This window comes from Limulus polyphemus, unplaced genomic scaffold (genome assembly GCF_000517525.1).
Source record: "Limulus polyphemus unplaced genomic scaffold, Limulus_polyphemus-2.1.2 Scaffold438, whole genome shotgun sequence".
NCBI lineage: Eukaryota > Metazoa > Arthropoda > Merostomata > Xiphosura > Limulidae > Limulus > Limulus polyphemus.
In genome coordinates, this window is record NW_013666048.1 from 485583 (window position 1) to 504021 (window position 18439).

The 18439-nt window shown below is 32.8% G+C and overlaps 1 protein-coding gene across 7 annotated transcripts in view; it reads right to left on the minus strand.

Moving 5' to 3' along the window:
* Window positions 1-18439, minus strand: part of LOC106458278 (kinesin light chain-like) — a 93047-nt gene that overhangs the window by 39489 nt on the left and 35119 nt on the right. For all 7 annotated transcript variants that reach the window (XM_022384440.1, XM_022384436.1, XM_022384437.1 and 4 more), the window contains 6 exons: window positions 17101-17341; window positions 16242-16329; window positions 10179-10280; window positions 5472-5645; window positions 4126-4225; window positions 1069-1186 (listed from right to left, as the gene is read on the minus strand). In XM_022384440.1, coding sequence (XP_022240148.1) covers window positions 1069-1186; window positions 4126-4225; window positions 5472-5645; window positions 10179-10280; window positions 16242-16329; window positions 17101-17341 — 823 coding nt within the window. The remainder of the gene's footprint in view (window positions 1-1068; window positions 1187-4125; window positions 4226-5471; window positions 5646-10178; window positions 10281-16241; window positions 16330-17100; window positions 17342-18439) is intronic.

The window sequence follows — 18439 nt, forward strand, 5'->3', positions numbered from 1 at the left end:
AAACTCAACAAACATCTTTAGAGCATCAATATCAATTACAACATGTCAGCCCCTGCCATCAGAGTTTTTAAGGCTAATGTCACCTGAACAAAATTTGCTGAACCATTGTTAACACTTACAAACCTTCAAAACATTTCCATAAACTTCTTGGATATTTTTTGTGGCTACAGAGGCGTTGTTTCCCTTCTTGTATTCAAACAGCATTACATGCCAAATGTGTGTCTTGTTGTGTGCCATCACTATAAGGGATTAGAGTATACTAAATTTTACACATTATATAGGCTACACTAACGTGACGTTTGAGTGGTTCGTTTAACTATTATACGTGATGTACCTTTTTTGTGGAGTGGTTAATGAAAGTGTTTCAAAACATGACATTAATTTCTTGACAACCTAATAGATATGAAGCTGTTTATAACTTTTCTTCTGCAACTTTACAAGTATCACTATTAGCCACTTGCCATTGCCAAACAAAACAAAAGTACCATACTGATTTGTTATAGCTCTCTTTATTGAGCTATAATTATTTTTATACAATATTCACATTTTTCTTTATCCAGCTTTAGAGAACCACTAAAATTATAGGTCACATTAAATTCTAGGAATTAATCCCCAAAAAATGAATTGTAAGGTATACATTTCTTAGAAAACAAGAAGATAAATAAAATATTGTATTTTCATTTGATATAATTTATACTTCTATCATTTGAAAGAATACTTATCTTTATATTTTAATATCAGACATTTTATTAGATGATTGCATTTAAGCACAAAGCTACACAATGCTGTGCCCACCACGGGTATCGAAACATTACAAGTCCACAAACTTACTGCTGTACCATTGGTTGGCTTATTGCATGATAAAAGAAGGTTAAAGAAGCAAATTAAAATATTTATGCAGTATTTTTATTCTATGTTGGTCTGGTAAAATTCAAATACTTTAGCTGTAAGATTTGTTTTTACTTTTACCTTTCTCAGATTGCAAAAACAAACAAACAATACAACTCTACCTCATCAGCCATTTTTCAAGATTTCAATTTATATTGAGCACTCAATGTATTTACATACCCATCTACTTTTGCAGCCTTGTGCCAACCTCCAACTTCACCATATAGAGCATTGTCCTTTTCTTTGTTCTTGTTTTCCTCTCGTTCTTCAGCAACCTGCCAGATAGGTTTGTTGTCTCCTGAAACAACAAAGTTTCTAATTATTTCAACTTGTTTCTTAAAATGAATGAAAATTTTGCCATTTATACAAGTTGAACAAGACTGACAAGATTCATTATCCAATCGTTGAAGCTTAATCTTGTTCGTATTGGTAACATACTAGTTATAATATATTTAAATTCCATTTTAAGATTTCTGAAATTCATCACTCCAACACTATCATATCTATTGGACTAGAACCCCAAAACTGTATTAGTTTAAATAATGGAAAAGAAAAACAAATCATTTCTTTAATAAAACTAGAAGAATCCAATTATAATATACTGTTGTTGCTTACTTTCCTGTTAAAAACTGATATTTCAAAATCACCATTTTTACTTACTTATCTAAAGTAAAAATACATCAAAATATATAATCAAAAACTTTATTATCACTATATAGAAATAAACTTGGCATCTAAATGTAGTTAATAAATCAAATTTTAATATTATATACATTTTATGTTCATATTTTCATAAGAACATATATATATAAAAAATCCTCAATCTCCCCTAGTATGAATATTGTGATAATTGTTCTCTAGGTTCTCCTTCTCTATTTTATTTATTACCCTTCATAGAAGTACAGAATTGAATGCAAATTACTCATTATAATATAGATATTACCTAAGCAAAGCATAATTTTTATATCCTTCAATCTTATTTGTTTATGGAGTCATAAACTAGAAAAATCAGACCCACCTACAACGCTCACCTGTCACATCCTCTCTTTCACAAACTGCCAATAGTTCTCTCTGATACTTTATACTATATTATTTGAATCAATAGAAAGCCAAAGTTTTAATCTGTCAAGCAATGTATTATATTACTTTGTTTTCTGTACAAAAAATTATCTATTTCACTTCCAGTTTTATACTTTTTTTTTCATGGTATTTACATCAACAAACTTAGATGAATTTTTAACGGCACTTATTGCATAGTTAGAAAGCCTGAAAAATTATGATAGTTATGGGACATTGCTTGCTTTGTGCATGTTATTATTCTGTATCCTGCATTATTTAATCAAATAAAAATTATTTAGTGTAGTAGTATCATTAAAACAAAAAAAAAGTGGGCTTAAATTTCATCAACAGTTGAGATACAAAAAATGACAACCCTGGAAAGTACTATATTTTTGTTTTTCCTGTTTATTCGTTATTTATTATTATAAAATGTAAAAAAATAGAAACTAGTTTGAATATTGAAAAAAAATTCTTTACAAGATAGATATGGTCGCGAGCAGCTCATGCATTATGTAATTCAATATGGAAATGTGTGCTACACATTTGCCAAATGATTTAAAACTTGTGTGGTGGGATTCCTAGTTAGACACAGTTCAAAGGGCAATAAAACAATCAAATTTAAGTATAAACAGATGTAGACTGTTACATATTTAAAATAAACAGCTGTAGTTTCCTGTTACAATTTGTAGTCATTCTAGAAAGAAAAAAAAGAGTAATTTAGTTTTGTATTTTTTTATGGTGGTTACAAGGTCAGTCAAATTGACTGAATACGTATAGTTGGGTTTGTTTTGAATTTCACACAAAGCTACACAAGGGCTATCTGCACTAACTGCCCCTAATTTAGCAGTGAAAGACTAGAAAGAAGGCAGCTAGAAATTACCACCCACCACCAACTCTTGAGCTACTCTTTTACTAATGAACAGTGGAATTGACTGTATCATTATAAACTCCCCCCATGGCTGAAAAGGCGAGCATGTTTGTTGGTACAGGAATTTGAACCAAAACCCTCAGATTGTGAGCTGAGCGTCCTAACTACCTGGTCATGCCAGGCAAATGGATACAGAATTAAGGTAAATAAAATAACAGATAAAATTTTACAGGAAGAAAGGTTTTATATATATTTAGGAGGTTTTAGAAATTATGTAAATGAAATGTGACAACTTTCAGATGAAGAAAAGTATTTTTAATCTTGACATGAAAATCACTTTGTACTCAAAGCAGTCAACAGTCTGACTCCATATATTTAGTTTAATTTTTAGCAAAACTACTTAATTAAACAATTTGATTTTTTGTGCACAAAAAACTTGTAATGTTTACTAAGAGCTTGCTAAATTTTGTAAAGATACACAAAACATATTAAAAGTTATGTATGAAACCTCTAATGGTCACTTTGGTGATATGAATTTGTTTATTTCAACTGAGCTCATATCGCAGGCTATGACATATCCTAGGCACCAGATCGCCATGGTGACTAAAAATTTCATTGTGGCACCTAGTATTATCTCCCAGTTTATTTGTGCATAAGGTTATGCTAAATAGAACTCAAATCTTGAACAGTTCTGGAGTCTTGGAGGTCCAGAACTATTTTCTCATTCTTTGAGTCTTAAATCAAACTTTGTTTCTAGGATTTTAATGGTGGATTCAGCACTTCATGTTTTTCAGGAATGAAACGAACAGTTGCACAATGTGACTAATTTTGCACCATTATGTCTTTCTTCTTTCTCTCAATTTAACCAATCAGTGCATGTGTTTAGATTCAGACAGGACCAAAGGCAGTTAAGTTTAGGCAATATTATCAAGTAGTTGTTGTTATCATGTGATTGTTAGCATGCCTCAATTACTTTCGCTGGTCAGAGAAAATAAAAAAAATCACACAAGATAATTGAAGCATTAGTGTATCTCACTACTTAGCCCATTGTTTAATCTAAATAACATTTTCAATATATTTAAGTTCCTTGTTATTAAATTATAACCTTTTTACTGTTGTTTAATCAAATTATCATGAAAAATTATAAAAGTCATCACAATCATAATTATAAAAGCCAAGTGTTGGTCGGTCATGTTCGATTTCTCCGAATTTCGTGAATTACGTGTGTTCAATTCCACCGATAATGTGTTTTTTATGGCTTCGTGCTGTTTGTTTTTTATATTATACACATCAATCACTTATTAACGAACCATTAATACTGCCAAACTCTCTTTCATGTGCTCTTGTCAAGACTTGCTTGTAAAGTATTTCTGCTTCTTTATATTTTCCTTGTTTTAAGAAAGCTGAGGCCTGAAAAAGGCAAAAAAAAAAAACACAAGTTAAAAACTAATTAATTAATTGAACATGTAAATATCAAGTCCTACTTTTGCACTTATATTATGCTTTGGTAGTATTATGTGTGAAATTTGTATAACTAGTAAGTATTAATATGTCATTACTATTTACTACAGTAACTAAATACATCTAAAGGTTTATCTATCAATCTATAATTACTTACAAAGCTGATTCTGAGCTGTCAGCCACATTCATTTAAAACATTACTCAAACGTTATTGAGACTTGATCTCTTAACCTCACAACTAAAGAGTTCAAGTAATTTTTTTGCATTACACAAGCTAAGGAACTGAAAAAAATTTAAAGTACTATTAATTGCAAAACTAAACAAGGTAAAGATTTCTATTTTGATAGTATAAAAGCAAGCAAACATGTTGAGGTTTAGTTTGGTTTTAGTTAAGGAAAAATATAACTAATAGTTATCTGTGTTCTGCCAACCATGGGTATTGAACCCCAGTTTCTAGCATTGTAAGCCTGCAGACATACTGCTGAGTAAATGGGGCACACACACATGCAGTTAAAAAAAATGTAAAACAGAAACGATGTAGATCAAACACTTTTTGTGTAGCTTATCAGTGGATGAATTACAAAAATCTACCATAAGACATTATAACACTAAAAATGAAAACAGATATGGGCAAGATCATACAATTTCTATAGTTCATATATGGAAGGATTAAAGTAAGATAGCACTCAATTTTTATATACTAAATGTGCAAAACAAACAAGGAAGGATTAAAGTAAGATAGCACTCAATTTTTATACACTAAATATGCAAAACAAACAAGGAAGGATTAAAATAAGATAGCAATCAATTCTTATATACTAAATGTGGCAAAACAAACAAGGAAGGATTAAAGTAAGATAGCACTCAATTTTTATACTAAATGTGCAAAACAAACAAGGAAGGATTAAAGTAAGATAGCACTCAATTTTTATATAACTAAATGTGCAAAACAAACAAGGAAGGATTAAAGTAAGATATCAATCATTTTTTATTTACTAAATATGCAAAACAAACAAGGAAGGATTAAAGTAAGATAGCAATCAATTTTTATATACTAAATGTGCAAAACAAACATGGAAGGATTAAAGGGTAACTCGTATGTGAATTATTAAAAATAGTTAATACTATAATTTACTGTACTAAAATAAGAAACAACAACATGAAAAACAAAACTTTATTGTATTAAAAGACTTACAAGGTTGTTCTTTGTTTTTGCAACATTGGGATCATCAGGACCAAGGGTATTTTCATATATATCAAGTGCTCTTTGATAGTACTTTTCTACTTCTTCATATTTTCCTTGGTTTTGACAGAGTAAAGCTAAGTTGTTAAGTTGTTTTGCTACATCAGGGTGGTCTCTTCCTAAAACCTACACAAGAAGAATCCATAAGGTATGGTGAAGCAAGCTCTCATAGAGGGGCTCAAACATTTTGATCAACTTTCTAACCACCATGAAACTATAGATAATATAACTTTTTAGTAAGTGCATCTTCACAAAATTTGGCAAGGTTTTAGTAAACATTACAAGTCTTTTGTACTCAAAAAATCAGATTTTTGCTTAAGTATTTTTACTAAAGATTTGTCTTTGAATTTATGAAGTTCTAGTCAGATTCAGATTAGTCTGAGTGAAAGGCAATTTTCATGTTTAGACTAAAAATACTTTTTTTGTCTTTAAAAGTTTTAAATTTTCATTTGCATAACCCCTAGAGCCACTTAAATGAATATCAAAAGTTGTTTTTTCAGTAAAACCTGTGTTATTTTCTCTATACTAGCACTATATAGGAGCTCAGTTCATTTTACTGACCTTGTAACCATCACAAAAAACAACAACAAATATCAAAGTTCCACTTTTTTTCTTTCTTGAAGGACCACATATTGTAACAGAAAATTACAATATGTATCCTAAACAGCCTCAGATTCATAACATATTTTATTGTTTTATCTCTGTTTGAATCGTATCTAACTACTAAAAACTCACAGCAAAGCTATAAAAAAACCTGTGAGCAAATAGCTCAAGTTACAGTAAAACAAAATAATCAATTACATAATGCACAAACAGCTCATGTGCATATCATGCTGAGTTTTTAATTTTTTCCATTTACATTCTTATCTAACCTAATAACCATCTAGTTTTTATAGTTTAGTTACTTTTATAACAATAAAGGAAAACAAACTTAAAAAACAAGAAATGTAGTACTTATATGCGAGTCTTTTATTTTATTGCAGTCGAAATCTTGATAAAAGTTTATGTTTATTTTTGGTCCAGCTATTGTTAGTACTTTACTGAATTTTTATTTATTTTAAATATTCAGTTAGGAACACAATATACTAATACGCACAAATAATACAATGTCGTATACGTACTATAATTTTTATCTAAGCTATAAGTGCGTTTGAATATTTTGCTTACTTGTTCAAATAATACAATGTCGTATACGTACTATAATTTTTATCTAAGCTATAAAGGCGTTTGAATATTTCTCTTACTTGTTCAAGGTGAACTCTGCAATGGCAACTTTGAGTATGTAGACTGAATAATTCAAAAGTAGTTGTGAGAATGAGCTAACATATTATGTAATTTAGTAAATTAAAATATTCTCCTTCTGTTGGTTATAAATAATGAGTTAACACACTTCAGACAGAATTACAGACATTTTTTGAAAGGCTGTGATAAGAGGGCATGGCATGTGAATTTAACTTTCTGGTTTGTATCTCTGAAAATCAAGGTAATTGGAGGCTATAAAATGATATTATAAATTTGTTATTTGCATTAAGACTCAGGAGCTAAATTAAGGATGCAAAACATTTAAGTTGAGGAATTCAGAGAGAAAAGTGTTGCATGAAAGAGAAGAGAAGGTTGAGAATTAATTTAAATATATTTTTTGGAAATTAAAAAGTATACAATATCAATATTTGATTAATTAACTATGTTTGATGGTAACTTTATTGACATATATTGATAATGAATTAGTTTAATTACATTTTGACTGTAACACTGTAAAAAGGCTTGAGATGTGCACTTTTATCTACCCATATCCAAAGGGTTAAAATCTAATAGTAATAGAATGATTTATAAACACAGCTTTTAATATAAAAACTATTACAAGATTTAATATGGAAATATTATTGTGGTAATATTTAATACCTCCACCTATGCTGGTATTTTATTTTAAGTTTTAGTTCATTATGTAGACACTTAGTCCAAAAACCTGGTATGTTTCTAGTAAGATTCAAGGCTAGGTATGAGCCATACAAAAAAAAGAAACAATTTATTAAAATCTTAAAGTTCATTTTATAAAGGATGATTTTTTTTCACAGATATGTAAAAGGAAACAAAATGTATTCTAATGGTTTATAATAACACCTTCTGAAAACAATTACATAATTTTCTTGATCTCTCTCTTCAAACTATAGGCAGTTTTTCTTACACATTCTCAGTTTAATATTCACATATATTTCAAGTTAACATTTCTTAAACCAAAATTATTAAGCTACTTTCTTGTCTCATTTTGAGGGAAGATTTGCCCCAATATTTATTTTAAAAATTTCTGTTTGAAAAATAGCACAATCATTTTCATAACTATTCTTATATTAACCCTCTCACTATGAGAGGTCAAAGAGAGCTACATTGAAACTTAATTAATCACTTTATTTTCCTTGTATATAAATAAATATGGCATCAAAACATAGTCAATGAATCAGATTTTAATATTATACAAGTTTTAATTTTATAAGGAAATGTCTTAAAAAATCCTTAATCTCCCAGAGTATGAAAATAGTGTCATTTGTTCTCTTAGGTCTTCCCCCTACTCTAACTAATTTACCACCCCTCCAAGAAATAATGTAATGTATATTACTCATTTTAATATACATATTACTCAGGCAAAACAATTTTAATAGCCTTCAATCCTATTTGTATATGGAGCCAAAACTAGAAAATTAGACCCACTTACCATGCCCACGTCACATCCTTTCTTTCTCAAATCGCCAGTAGTTCTCTCTTGACATTGTATACTACATTATTTATAACCAACAAAAAGCCAATGTTTTAATCTATCATATGACTTATATATAACATTTTCTGTACAGGACATTGCATATTTTGATGCTAAGTTTGAAACTTTTTCTCAGGGTATTTGCAAAAATGAGCTTAGCTGAATTTTTAAAGGCTCTTATCACATAGTTACCAATCCAGAAAAATTATGATAGTTATAGGACATTGTTTGCTTTGTCCATGTTATTTTGTCTTAATAGTTGCATTACTTAATTAAGTAAAAATTATTTAGCATTGTCGTATTATTATTATAAAAAGGTAGGCTTAAGTTTCATCAACAGTCAAAACAAAAAGGCCCAGGTAAGTACTATATTTCTTGTTTTTCATGCATATTGTTTATTTATTATTATAAAAATAACTAAAATATAAAAATTGGAAACTTATTAAGTTATATAAGGTTAAATTAGGTAATATAACAAATAATAATAATTCTTCATGAGGTATGCTTATGAACAGCTTGTCTGTTACATAACTTGATATGGTAACTTGAGATATATGTTTACAGAGTACTTTAAAACTTGTGTGGCAGGATTATTAGTTAGATACAGTTCAAAGAGCAATAAACTTTAAGTATAAACAAATGTAGACTGTTAGGAGGTTCAAGCTATTTAGAATAGACAATTGTAGTTACACTACTTTGTCACAGTTTATTTCTTTTTATATAAGACAAAATAATATAACTGAAAAAAATCCTTATCACAGAATTCATATCAAGTAATAAAAAAACAAAACAAAGCCACACTACAGTGTCATATATAAATATATATTTTTTAATAAATGACAAAATATACCTGAAATTTCTCTTATTATAAAATGGATAACAATGAGTAATTTATAAACAATTACTTTTATGAGTAATGTTAAACTCATTACTTCAGAAAGGGGTACTGAAGATAATAGATGGGCAAAATGTAGCAAACAAATATCAGAATTCTAGGAGAAGGGGAGATTGAGGATTTATATCTCCTTTTTAAAATTAAGACATTAAAACTTTAATAATATTAAGACTTATATTATATTGATAATAAAGTAGTTTAATTAAATTTTGAATGTAATGCTATAAAAGGTCATGATATGTGCACTTTGACCTACCCATAGAGAGTTTGTTAATCTTTTATCCAAAACTGTTAAGTTCAAGATTTTCAAACAACAACCTCTATGTGAAGCATTTTAAATAATGCCCTGATAACACAACTGTTTAAGAAATTTATTAAATACTCTTGTAATTTTATTAATGATTTAAGAAAAAAAATTAATGATCAACTAAGGATTGTAATCATGGGATCTTACATTTTAATAAAGATTGTACTGATATCCAAATTTTCTTCTTCTCACAGTGACAATACTTGATAAAATTGCACAAAAATATTTACCCAATATGGTTTTTTCATTAAATTTCATTGAAAGGTAGTAGAAAGCTGCCTGTAGTCAGGCTTAATTGCTTATACTCTGGATACTGAACAACCATTTTTACTGGGTGATTGTGACACCGTCTGACACATGTAGAAAAGGGATTCAATGCAAGCATTCATAAGGTAAAATAACAACTTTAATAAAAAATGTAATTATGAATTACTTAAAAGTTTGAGGAATCTCTTGTGTCTGCATTATCATTTAAGTTAGATAAGGAATGCAGGTAGTTTAATTATTTTTGATTAAGGCAAAATAGAATGCAAGTAAATAAAATACTTAGAATCCTGACTGAGATACTGGGATTTTAGTGACTAAAATCCTGAAATTCCAGGATTCAGAAAATTCTTTGAGATTTCAACCTCAACTAATAATATATTTGACATATAACACTGTTTTATTTATTATGTTATCATATCTTTAAGAGAAACATCTAACCTTTTCTCTAATGTCAAGGGCTCGTTTACAAAGAGGTTCTGCTTCTCTATACTTTCCTCGTTTCCCATACAAGACAGCTAAGTTGTTGAGTGTTGCAGCAACCTACAATACAAAACAAGTATAAAAAAAATTAGCTATACTATGCAGTAATTCAATTGTCCACACAATCTTTGAGCATAATATAATCAAATTTTGCATTCAGTAAAAAACAACTGTGCTCATTTGAGATCCAAGATGATATTATACACTACTTTGCTACAAGTTATTTCTTTTTATACAAGACGAAACTTAACTTTTTTCTTAAACTGAAAATGTATTTCTCATAGTTGCCTCCCCTCACACAAGGCTATCTTGATCATCTGCCCTCTAAGCATTGGTAAAATATTTTCATGTTCAGCACACCAGTCTATATACCCCAAAAATTTCACATCATTTCCAAACATGTACACAGTATGCAACTACTCTCCATCAATAGTATTGTGTTACCTATATTGGCACAGCTAGTTCTCTTTGCTATTCTCGCTCAATCCTCCCTTTTGAGAATTTGCAAGCTCCAAAAGAAGAATACTGGTAGTGGTGAGGAAGGGTGGGAAGTGTGTGAGAGGAGGTAAGTACCCATTGGAAATACATTTTCAGTGTAAGAAAACTGTTAACTTCTGATACAGTTTTACCTCCATTCACACAGAGCTAGAATCTCACATTGCAAAGGTGAAAGGGCCAGTCAAACCAAGCAGAAAGCAATCGCCCAGAATGAATGAGTGTGCTTGGAGATGAAAACAAAGCACACTTGTGGGGTACCACACTACTTCTGGAACAGGTGTCATCTTCGCCCTTGAAGTAGGAAATTAATTCGATACAGGCAAAAAAATAAGGATGTGTACAAGTGCAATGTGCTCTGAGAGGTGCAATACATTGTAAAATATAAACAGAATTAGCAACATCTATTCACAACCTCAACTGCACAGACGAGGTTCCATAACTCATCCTCGAGATTAGGAGAATGAGGATAAATATATATGGTAACATACTATTATACATTGTAACAAAACATAGTGGCTAGGGCATGTGAACCTTTTATATGTACCCATCAACCCCAACTTTAAGTAAGCACGGTGTCCTATGTCAAGCAACTGAAATTATGAAGAGGGAGTTAGCTTTCATCCAAAACCGGAAAAACTCCCAAAACAACAGCAGGAGCAAAAAGTACAACAAATTGAACCTGGCATTACGAGGTCATGGCATTGCCTCAACTCAACAGTAAGAACAGGGTAATATCTGTAACTGGTATTATAAGCAGAAATCATAAATCAGTTAACTGTAAATGCAAGGAAAGGGCATTCTGCATCTAGAATTATGCATATGTACATTCTGTGATGGCATTACGAGGCAGATGAAGTCCCCCAAACTCAACCATAGGAGCAGGGGAAGAACCTCCTATAACCAGGTAAGAAGGTCTGATGGATCAGGAAAGGAAATATGCAACACGAGGAGTCAGTCCCTGGGCTGAGGCAATGGACCTGACAAAAACCACGAGTGAAAACATAGTTTGGTAACATCTGGATGAACAATATCCAACTGAAGTTGATAGAGTAGAGATAGGGTAGGGGAGGTCATGCAAGTAAAGGTAAGAGCAGAAGAAACCAAAGCTACGACAGCCAATACAGAGCCGCAAGTAGAACTAGACAAGTAGTGGTTTGGATTAGGGGTAGAACTCTGGAGAGGAGTCAAATAGGAGGGTAAAGCATACCTGACCAGGCAAAACTCACCACAGGTCATAGACAGCCTCTGTAAGACAACCAAGAGAAGAAGGATCCCAAGGAGGCGGGAAATTAATAGGGGAATGGGAAAGGGGTGGACACCAGAACTTAAGGCAAAGACTCCAGAGAATATGTGGCCAGAGAAGACAAGGAGGAATGCAATCTAGAAAGATGGCCTAATGTAGATCACCCCGGGGTAAATGGGGAAGATGCACTCCTGCAAGTAAGGCATCCCTCCCCAACAAGTCCCAACAACACAGGACCCAGGTATTGAGGGAAAGGGCACATGCTGATAAACAAGCCATAGTGGACCAAAAAAGGGTAAGTATAGACATGAAGACCCCTCCAAACTTGACTGAATGCATCCACCCCCAGAACTAACAGGTGTGAAACAGGAGACCAAAAGAAGGAAGTTTGGCATTCTAGTGGGTAGCAAAGGCATTGATATTAGGTATTCCCAGCTGAGAACACATCCACCAAAAGACCTGAAGATTGAGTGATCATTTTGTGGGGACGAGTTTATCGATCTGCAACCAGATTCAGTGCACCAGGAACATGGCAAGATAAGACAACAATGTGGTGACTGTGGGCTTAGAAAAGGAGATCCAGAGTCTGAAATCACAGAGACCTGGATTTGGTACCTCCTAGCTTGGTGATACAAGTGACAAAAGTGGAGTTGTCAGAGTGGATCATAGCCACCCTCCCCTGTAGAAGAGGAAGGAAGTGGGACAAAGCTTAATGAACTGCCATAAGTTTGAGAATGTCAATATGGAGGGCAGAATCTTCAACCAACCAGAAGCCAGAATTCTCCCAAGAGTCTAGGGAAGCATCACAACCCTCTAAAGATGCATCTGTGAACAGATATAAAACTGGATGAGGTAAAGGAAGTGGATGATCTGCCATGGCCTGGGCCCTATTGAGCCACCAAGCCAGGTCAGCCCTGATCTCAGAAGAAAAGGTAAGAGGGCATCCCAAAGGATCCACTGATTGAGAAGCATCCATTGAAGTGAACACATAGGAGCATGACCCATAGAGATGAGAGCCTCCAAGGAAGCCCGCATCCCCAAAAGAGATAGAACCTCTCGAGCTGTGAGAGAATGTGAGGTGAGGGCCTTTGAGACCACCCGCTCAATATCCCAGAGACAAAGAAGAGAAGACTGGGCCTGACTGAAGTTAGAACTGAAGAAAACCCTCAAGTGAACAAAGTATTGAGTGGGGTTAAAAATAGACTTCTCCAACTGGATCAGAAATCCCACCCATGCTGCTTCTAGTAGGAGGAGATGAGTGTGGTCCTCTGACTGGAAATGGGAAGAAGTGAGTAGGAGCCAGTAATCCATGCAATGATGAGTGTGAAGACCCATCAAGTGAAGGTGTTTGGTAAAAGTGAGTACCACTAAACAAAACACATAATGAGCAGAGGCTAGTCCGAGCAACAGGGCCCTAAACTGGAACACATGACCTTCATGGATAAACCAAAGAAAATGACGTGACTCGGAAGCAATAGAAATGTGAAGGTAGGCATCTGCACTTTGAACTTGGTCATTCAGAGTCCTGGAGTCCAAAGTGAGAGATAGAACTCCACAGTGAAGTGAGATGGGTCCAGATAAAAATTCAACCATGTCAGATCAATCATAGGTCTCCAGTCTCCCGTCTTCTTTGAGACCACAAAGAGACAGAAATAAAACCCTAGTTGAATGGGGCACACCTGCTCAATAGCTTCTTTTTGTAACAGGTCATGGACAGTCTCTGTAAGACAACCGAGAGAAGAAGGATCCCAAGGAGGTGGGAAGGTAATAGGGGTATGGGAAAGGGGGTGGATACCAGAACTGAAGGTAAAGATTCCAGACAGAACACATAGAATCCACACGACCAAAAAAGTAGAGCAATCTGGCCCCCACTGGTCTGGGAATCTCAATCGCATCACCTATAATGTTAACGTTGTTAAGCCCGGGGGCAGAAAAAACGAGGATAGGAATGGGAACATTGGGAGTATGGTAAAGGTCTAGGTAAGGAAGGAGGAGGATGGGAAGCAAAAACATGGGACATCTGAGAGGAAGAGGGAGGGTGAGATAAATGTGTGGCTAGAGAAGACAAGGAGGAATGCCATCTAGCCACATCAATCCTGGATTCCAAGGAGTATGGTAAAGGTCTAGGTAAGGAAGGAGGAGGATGGGAAGCAAAAACATGGGACATCTGAGAGAAAGAGGGAGGGTGAGATAAATGTGTGGCTAGAGAATACAAGGAGGAATGCAATCTAGCTACATCAATCCTGGATTCCAAAGAATCAGGATGACCCCCAAATATGGTATTGTGTAGAAAGAGGACCTGACATAGATCACCCCGGGGTAAATGGGGGAGATGCATTCCTGCAAGTAAAGCATCCCTCCCCAACAAGTCCCAACAACACAGGAGCCAGGTATTGAGGGAAAGGGCATATGTCGATAAACAAGCCATAGTGGACCAAGGGAGGTTCCTGAGCTCATTTGAAAAACTTTCAGGGGAGCAACAAAAGGCCTCAGACAATAAATGGAGGGAAGATGTGTAACATAAAATGGAAGAAAGGGAAAGGAGAATCCTTGAGAACTGAGCCTGATTAAAATAAATTGAAGCACCTGGTTTCAAGCATCACAGGAGTAAAGGACCCAATTGCTGAGAATCCAAAAATGGATCTGAAGCATGATGGTACGCCAAAGCATATTGCTCCAATAAACGAGGGACCAACTGAAATTGGTCAGAAAATCTCTGAGCATGAATTCGAAGAAGGAAAAACATAATAATCAGAAGTTGGAATGTCACTCAGTAAGGAAGGGGAAGCACCATAGGGAATAGGGGAAACATTCAAAATGCTACATACCTGATTAACAAGTTCTAAAAAAGGAGTGGGAAGTTAAATCTACTGAATAGGTGTATATTGTGACTAATCAAAATAAGAAGGTGCCAGAAAAAGGGAGTCCAAATTTTCTTCACCATCATGATATTCATACTCAGAAACATGTTCTGGTTGAAAAGAAGAAATTGCTAGCTGAACATATAACTTTGGCTGCCTGTGAATTAAGGCTTGTATTTCCTCTGCAGATAAAGCAAACCTGAGTCCTGGGAAGTTGTACCAGTAGCATTGTCGACTGTCATGGGAATTTACATTTCTGACACACTGAGCCTCAAATTCATACTAATCACACAAAAAAATCGTTGAAACAATTGAACTCAAACACTGATAAATAAAACTGTTGAAAAACTGTCAATTCATTTTTGGAAATAGCAACAAAGCACAATCAGAAACTAGTCACACTTGAAAAAACACACATCTAAACAATGTAGAGCCAATAGAGAAAGTGAGAATTGAGCATAAATAACAGGGGTAACTAGCTATGTCAATATGGGTGGTGAAATACTATTAATGATGAGTAGTACATAATATGTACATGTTCAGAAATGGTACGAAATTGTTGGGGTATATAGATTGATGCACTGATCGTGAAAATTGTTCAGCAGTGCTTAAATGGCAGAAGAAGATCAAGATAGCTTTATGTGAGAAGACACAAGTACTTATTGGTAATAAACTCTCAGTTTAATTTAAAATGTCAACAATTGTATTTACACTATTATGTTGCAGTTTATTTCTTTTTATATAAGATAAAATAACATATATGAAAAAAATTTGTTATGATAGAATTAATATAAGTAATAAAAAAGAATGAACAAAGCCACACTACAGTGTCATATATATATTTTCTCATAAATGACAAAATATTATACCTGGAAGACTTCTCTTTTGTTAAAATGAATACAAAAAGTATTATAAACAATGGATGCAAGTTAACATACAAAAAACGATATGTTTGCCCACATCCCAATCACAACACTTTCTGCTCAACTCACCAATTAAAACAATATTAATATGTTACCATTATCCCAGCATATGTACAAAAAGATTTGGAAATGTTCAAAGAGAAAAACTTAAGCTTGAGACTACTATCTTATTGGGCATTATGAGTTTTAATAAATAAATTCTGAATATCACAATGGCTGTTGAAAATGGGAAGAGTTTTGAAAACTGTCCCAAATTGAACTGTGTACATAGTATGTGTTAAACACTGTTTTTAGATATTGATAAGGTTCTCAACTGACCACAAAACAACCAACCTTTCCTAACTACAAGTGATCTGTCAAATTTATGGAACTATATATCTGACAAGTATATGAGAGATACTTAATGGAGATGAATACCTATAACGGAATTCTAATTATTTTAGTTACAAAAGAAAAACAAGATTGCAAAAACAATAAGCCTAAATTTAACACTTACAGCTGGGTGATTCTCCCCTAGTGTCTTTTCTCGGATAGCAACAGCATCATTAAGTAGGTTAGCTGCCTCCTTGTATTTGTTCTGGTCTCTGAAAGGTTATAAACTGTGGAGCATCACTGAATGAATTGTAACACTGTTTAATTATCTTAGTTAGAATATTTTAAATTCTATATGAATTTTATGGCATGGCTGCTAGTACTATATACCTTTCCCTCTTACAAATCCAGTCACAAAATAGAATTTTTCTCACATCATTTGCATATTACATAAAGCTTAAACTGTGTTTTAACTATATATCTGTGACTTGGGTCTCATTTCTAGTACAACTTGTTTTAAAATGTTAAAAGAGCACTAAAAATAAACCAACTTTTAAACATTGAAAATTTCTTTAATAGTTCTGTAAAACAAAAAAAAAAAGAAAAGAAAAATTTCATACTTTGTATGAGGTATGACATTTCTTCAATGTTATAGATGGAAATTCATTTAGTTTGGTGTTACTTTTAACACATTTACTACTTTTATAATGAGCTCTTATATTTTTATATTTTATGAATTATCAATAAGTATTACATACATCAGAATGTGCAATGTTTGCAGTTGATATTTTTCATACAGAAAACTAAGATACCAAATTGTTCACATTAAAAAACTGAAAAATTTAGTCTTTTACAAAACTATTTAAAACACTCAACCTTTTACATAAATAATTAACATATGCATATTTTCAAAAAAGAAAACCATCAAACTCATTCTTAAAAATGGAATCTAAGAAACTCAACCTTCCACATAAACATTTACTGAAAGATTATAAAATTTTAAACTTCATGATGGAAAAATGCTAGACTAGACAATTACAAACCTGTAAACAAGAGCTAAAATATTTAGCATAGTTGCAACATCTGGATGGTCATGACCACTAGTTTTTTCTAAGTCCTCTAGTGCCTGCTTACATAGAGGAACTGCAACTTCATATCGCCCTTGAGAGGCATACTGAATGACAAGGTTATGCAGCGTACGAAGTCTAGCAGGGATTTCATATCCGGCGTGTGTGGATGCAGTCATTGATGCTGACATTTGATTTGAAGGAGTAGGAGAATTAGCTGGAGAGAAAAATACAAAATATTATTCTGAAATATCTTATTATACATACCAGTGAGGGGTGTCATCGGTATTTACAATAACCATTATCCTCAAATATAAAATCATCATTTACAGCTCTAAAACTAATTATCATAAATATTACCATCATCTTTTCAGTACAGTAAAAACAGGTGTCAATTTTAATGATTTTAGGCTTTTTAGTTATTTTAAATCCAATAATTTTGTGCCCTGAACTGACATCTATTGTGATATTTCACTTAAAGAAACACCTGAGCTAAAACAATGATGTTTACTCTTTAACATGTCCACCACCTAGCTAATAATTAAAGCTATATACCTTGCATTGCATAAAAGACAACTGTGCTCATAAGAAGTCCAAGATGGTATTACACACTTGTCATAATTTAATATACATATTCTACTTTATTTCGCCAATTGTCTGAATCTAAAAGGCTTTTGCTTATATTTCTTAATAATATAAATACATACTATGTTGTTGTTGGGCTTAGGACTCTTCTACAGTATAAAGATTACAGGCATATCATAAACAATATATGTATAGTTCTCTTCTTCTTGTCCACTTAGGTGTATTCAAATATTTGATAATTTCAGTTGACAAGCCGAACTATCTTCTCTATTCCTATCACACTAGTATTCTGTGCATGATTAATTTACAATTTTGGCATGAGTTATTGTAATTGTTTGGTCTTCTTTCTTCTGAAGATCCTCTGTTCCTTTTGTCAAAGTGCACTCAGGCTGATTCAATTACTTTAGAATCACGCTTTGATGGAATAAATTATTATTCTTATCTCCTTTTCTACTGTTGGTTCTACTCTAACATATTAAATTCTAGGCCTATGTTGATCGTTAAGCCTATCACTTCTATCGTAGTTAACTTCACGCCTTTTCCTTTTGTAAGTTTACTTTCTTCTGCTATTATTTGTCTGCTGCTTTCACTTGTTTCACACTATTTATATGTTTATCACTTAATTGTCTGTCCGCCTTCTAAATTCTCGACATCAATGTATAGTAACTGATGCTCGATAGTCTCAAGATCAATGACTTATAAACACAACTTCCTACAATTGTCTGCTTTT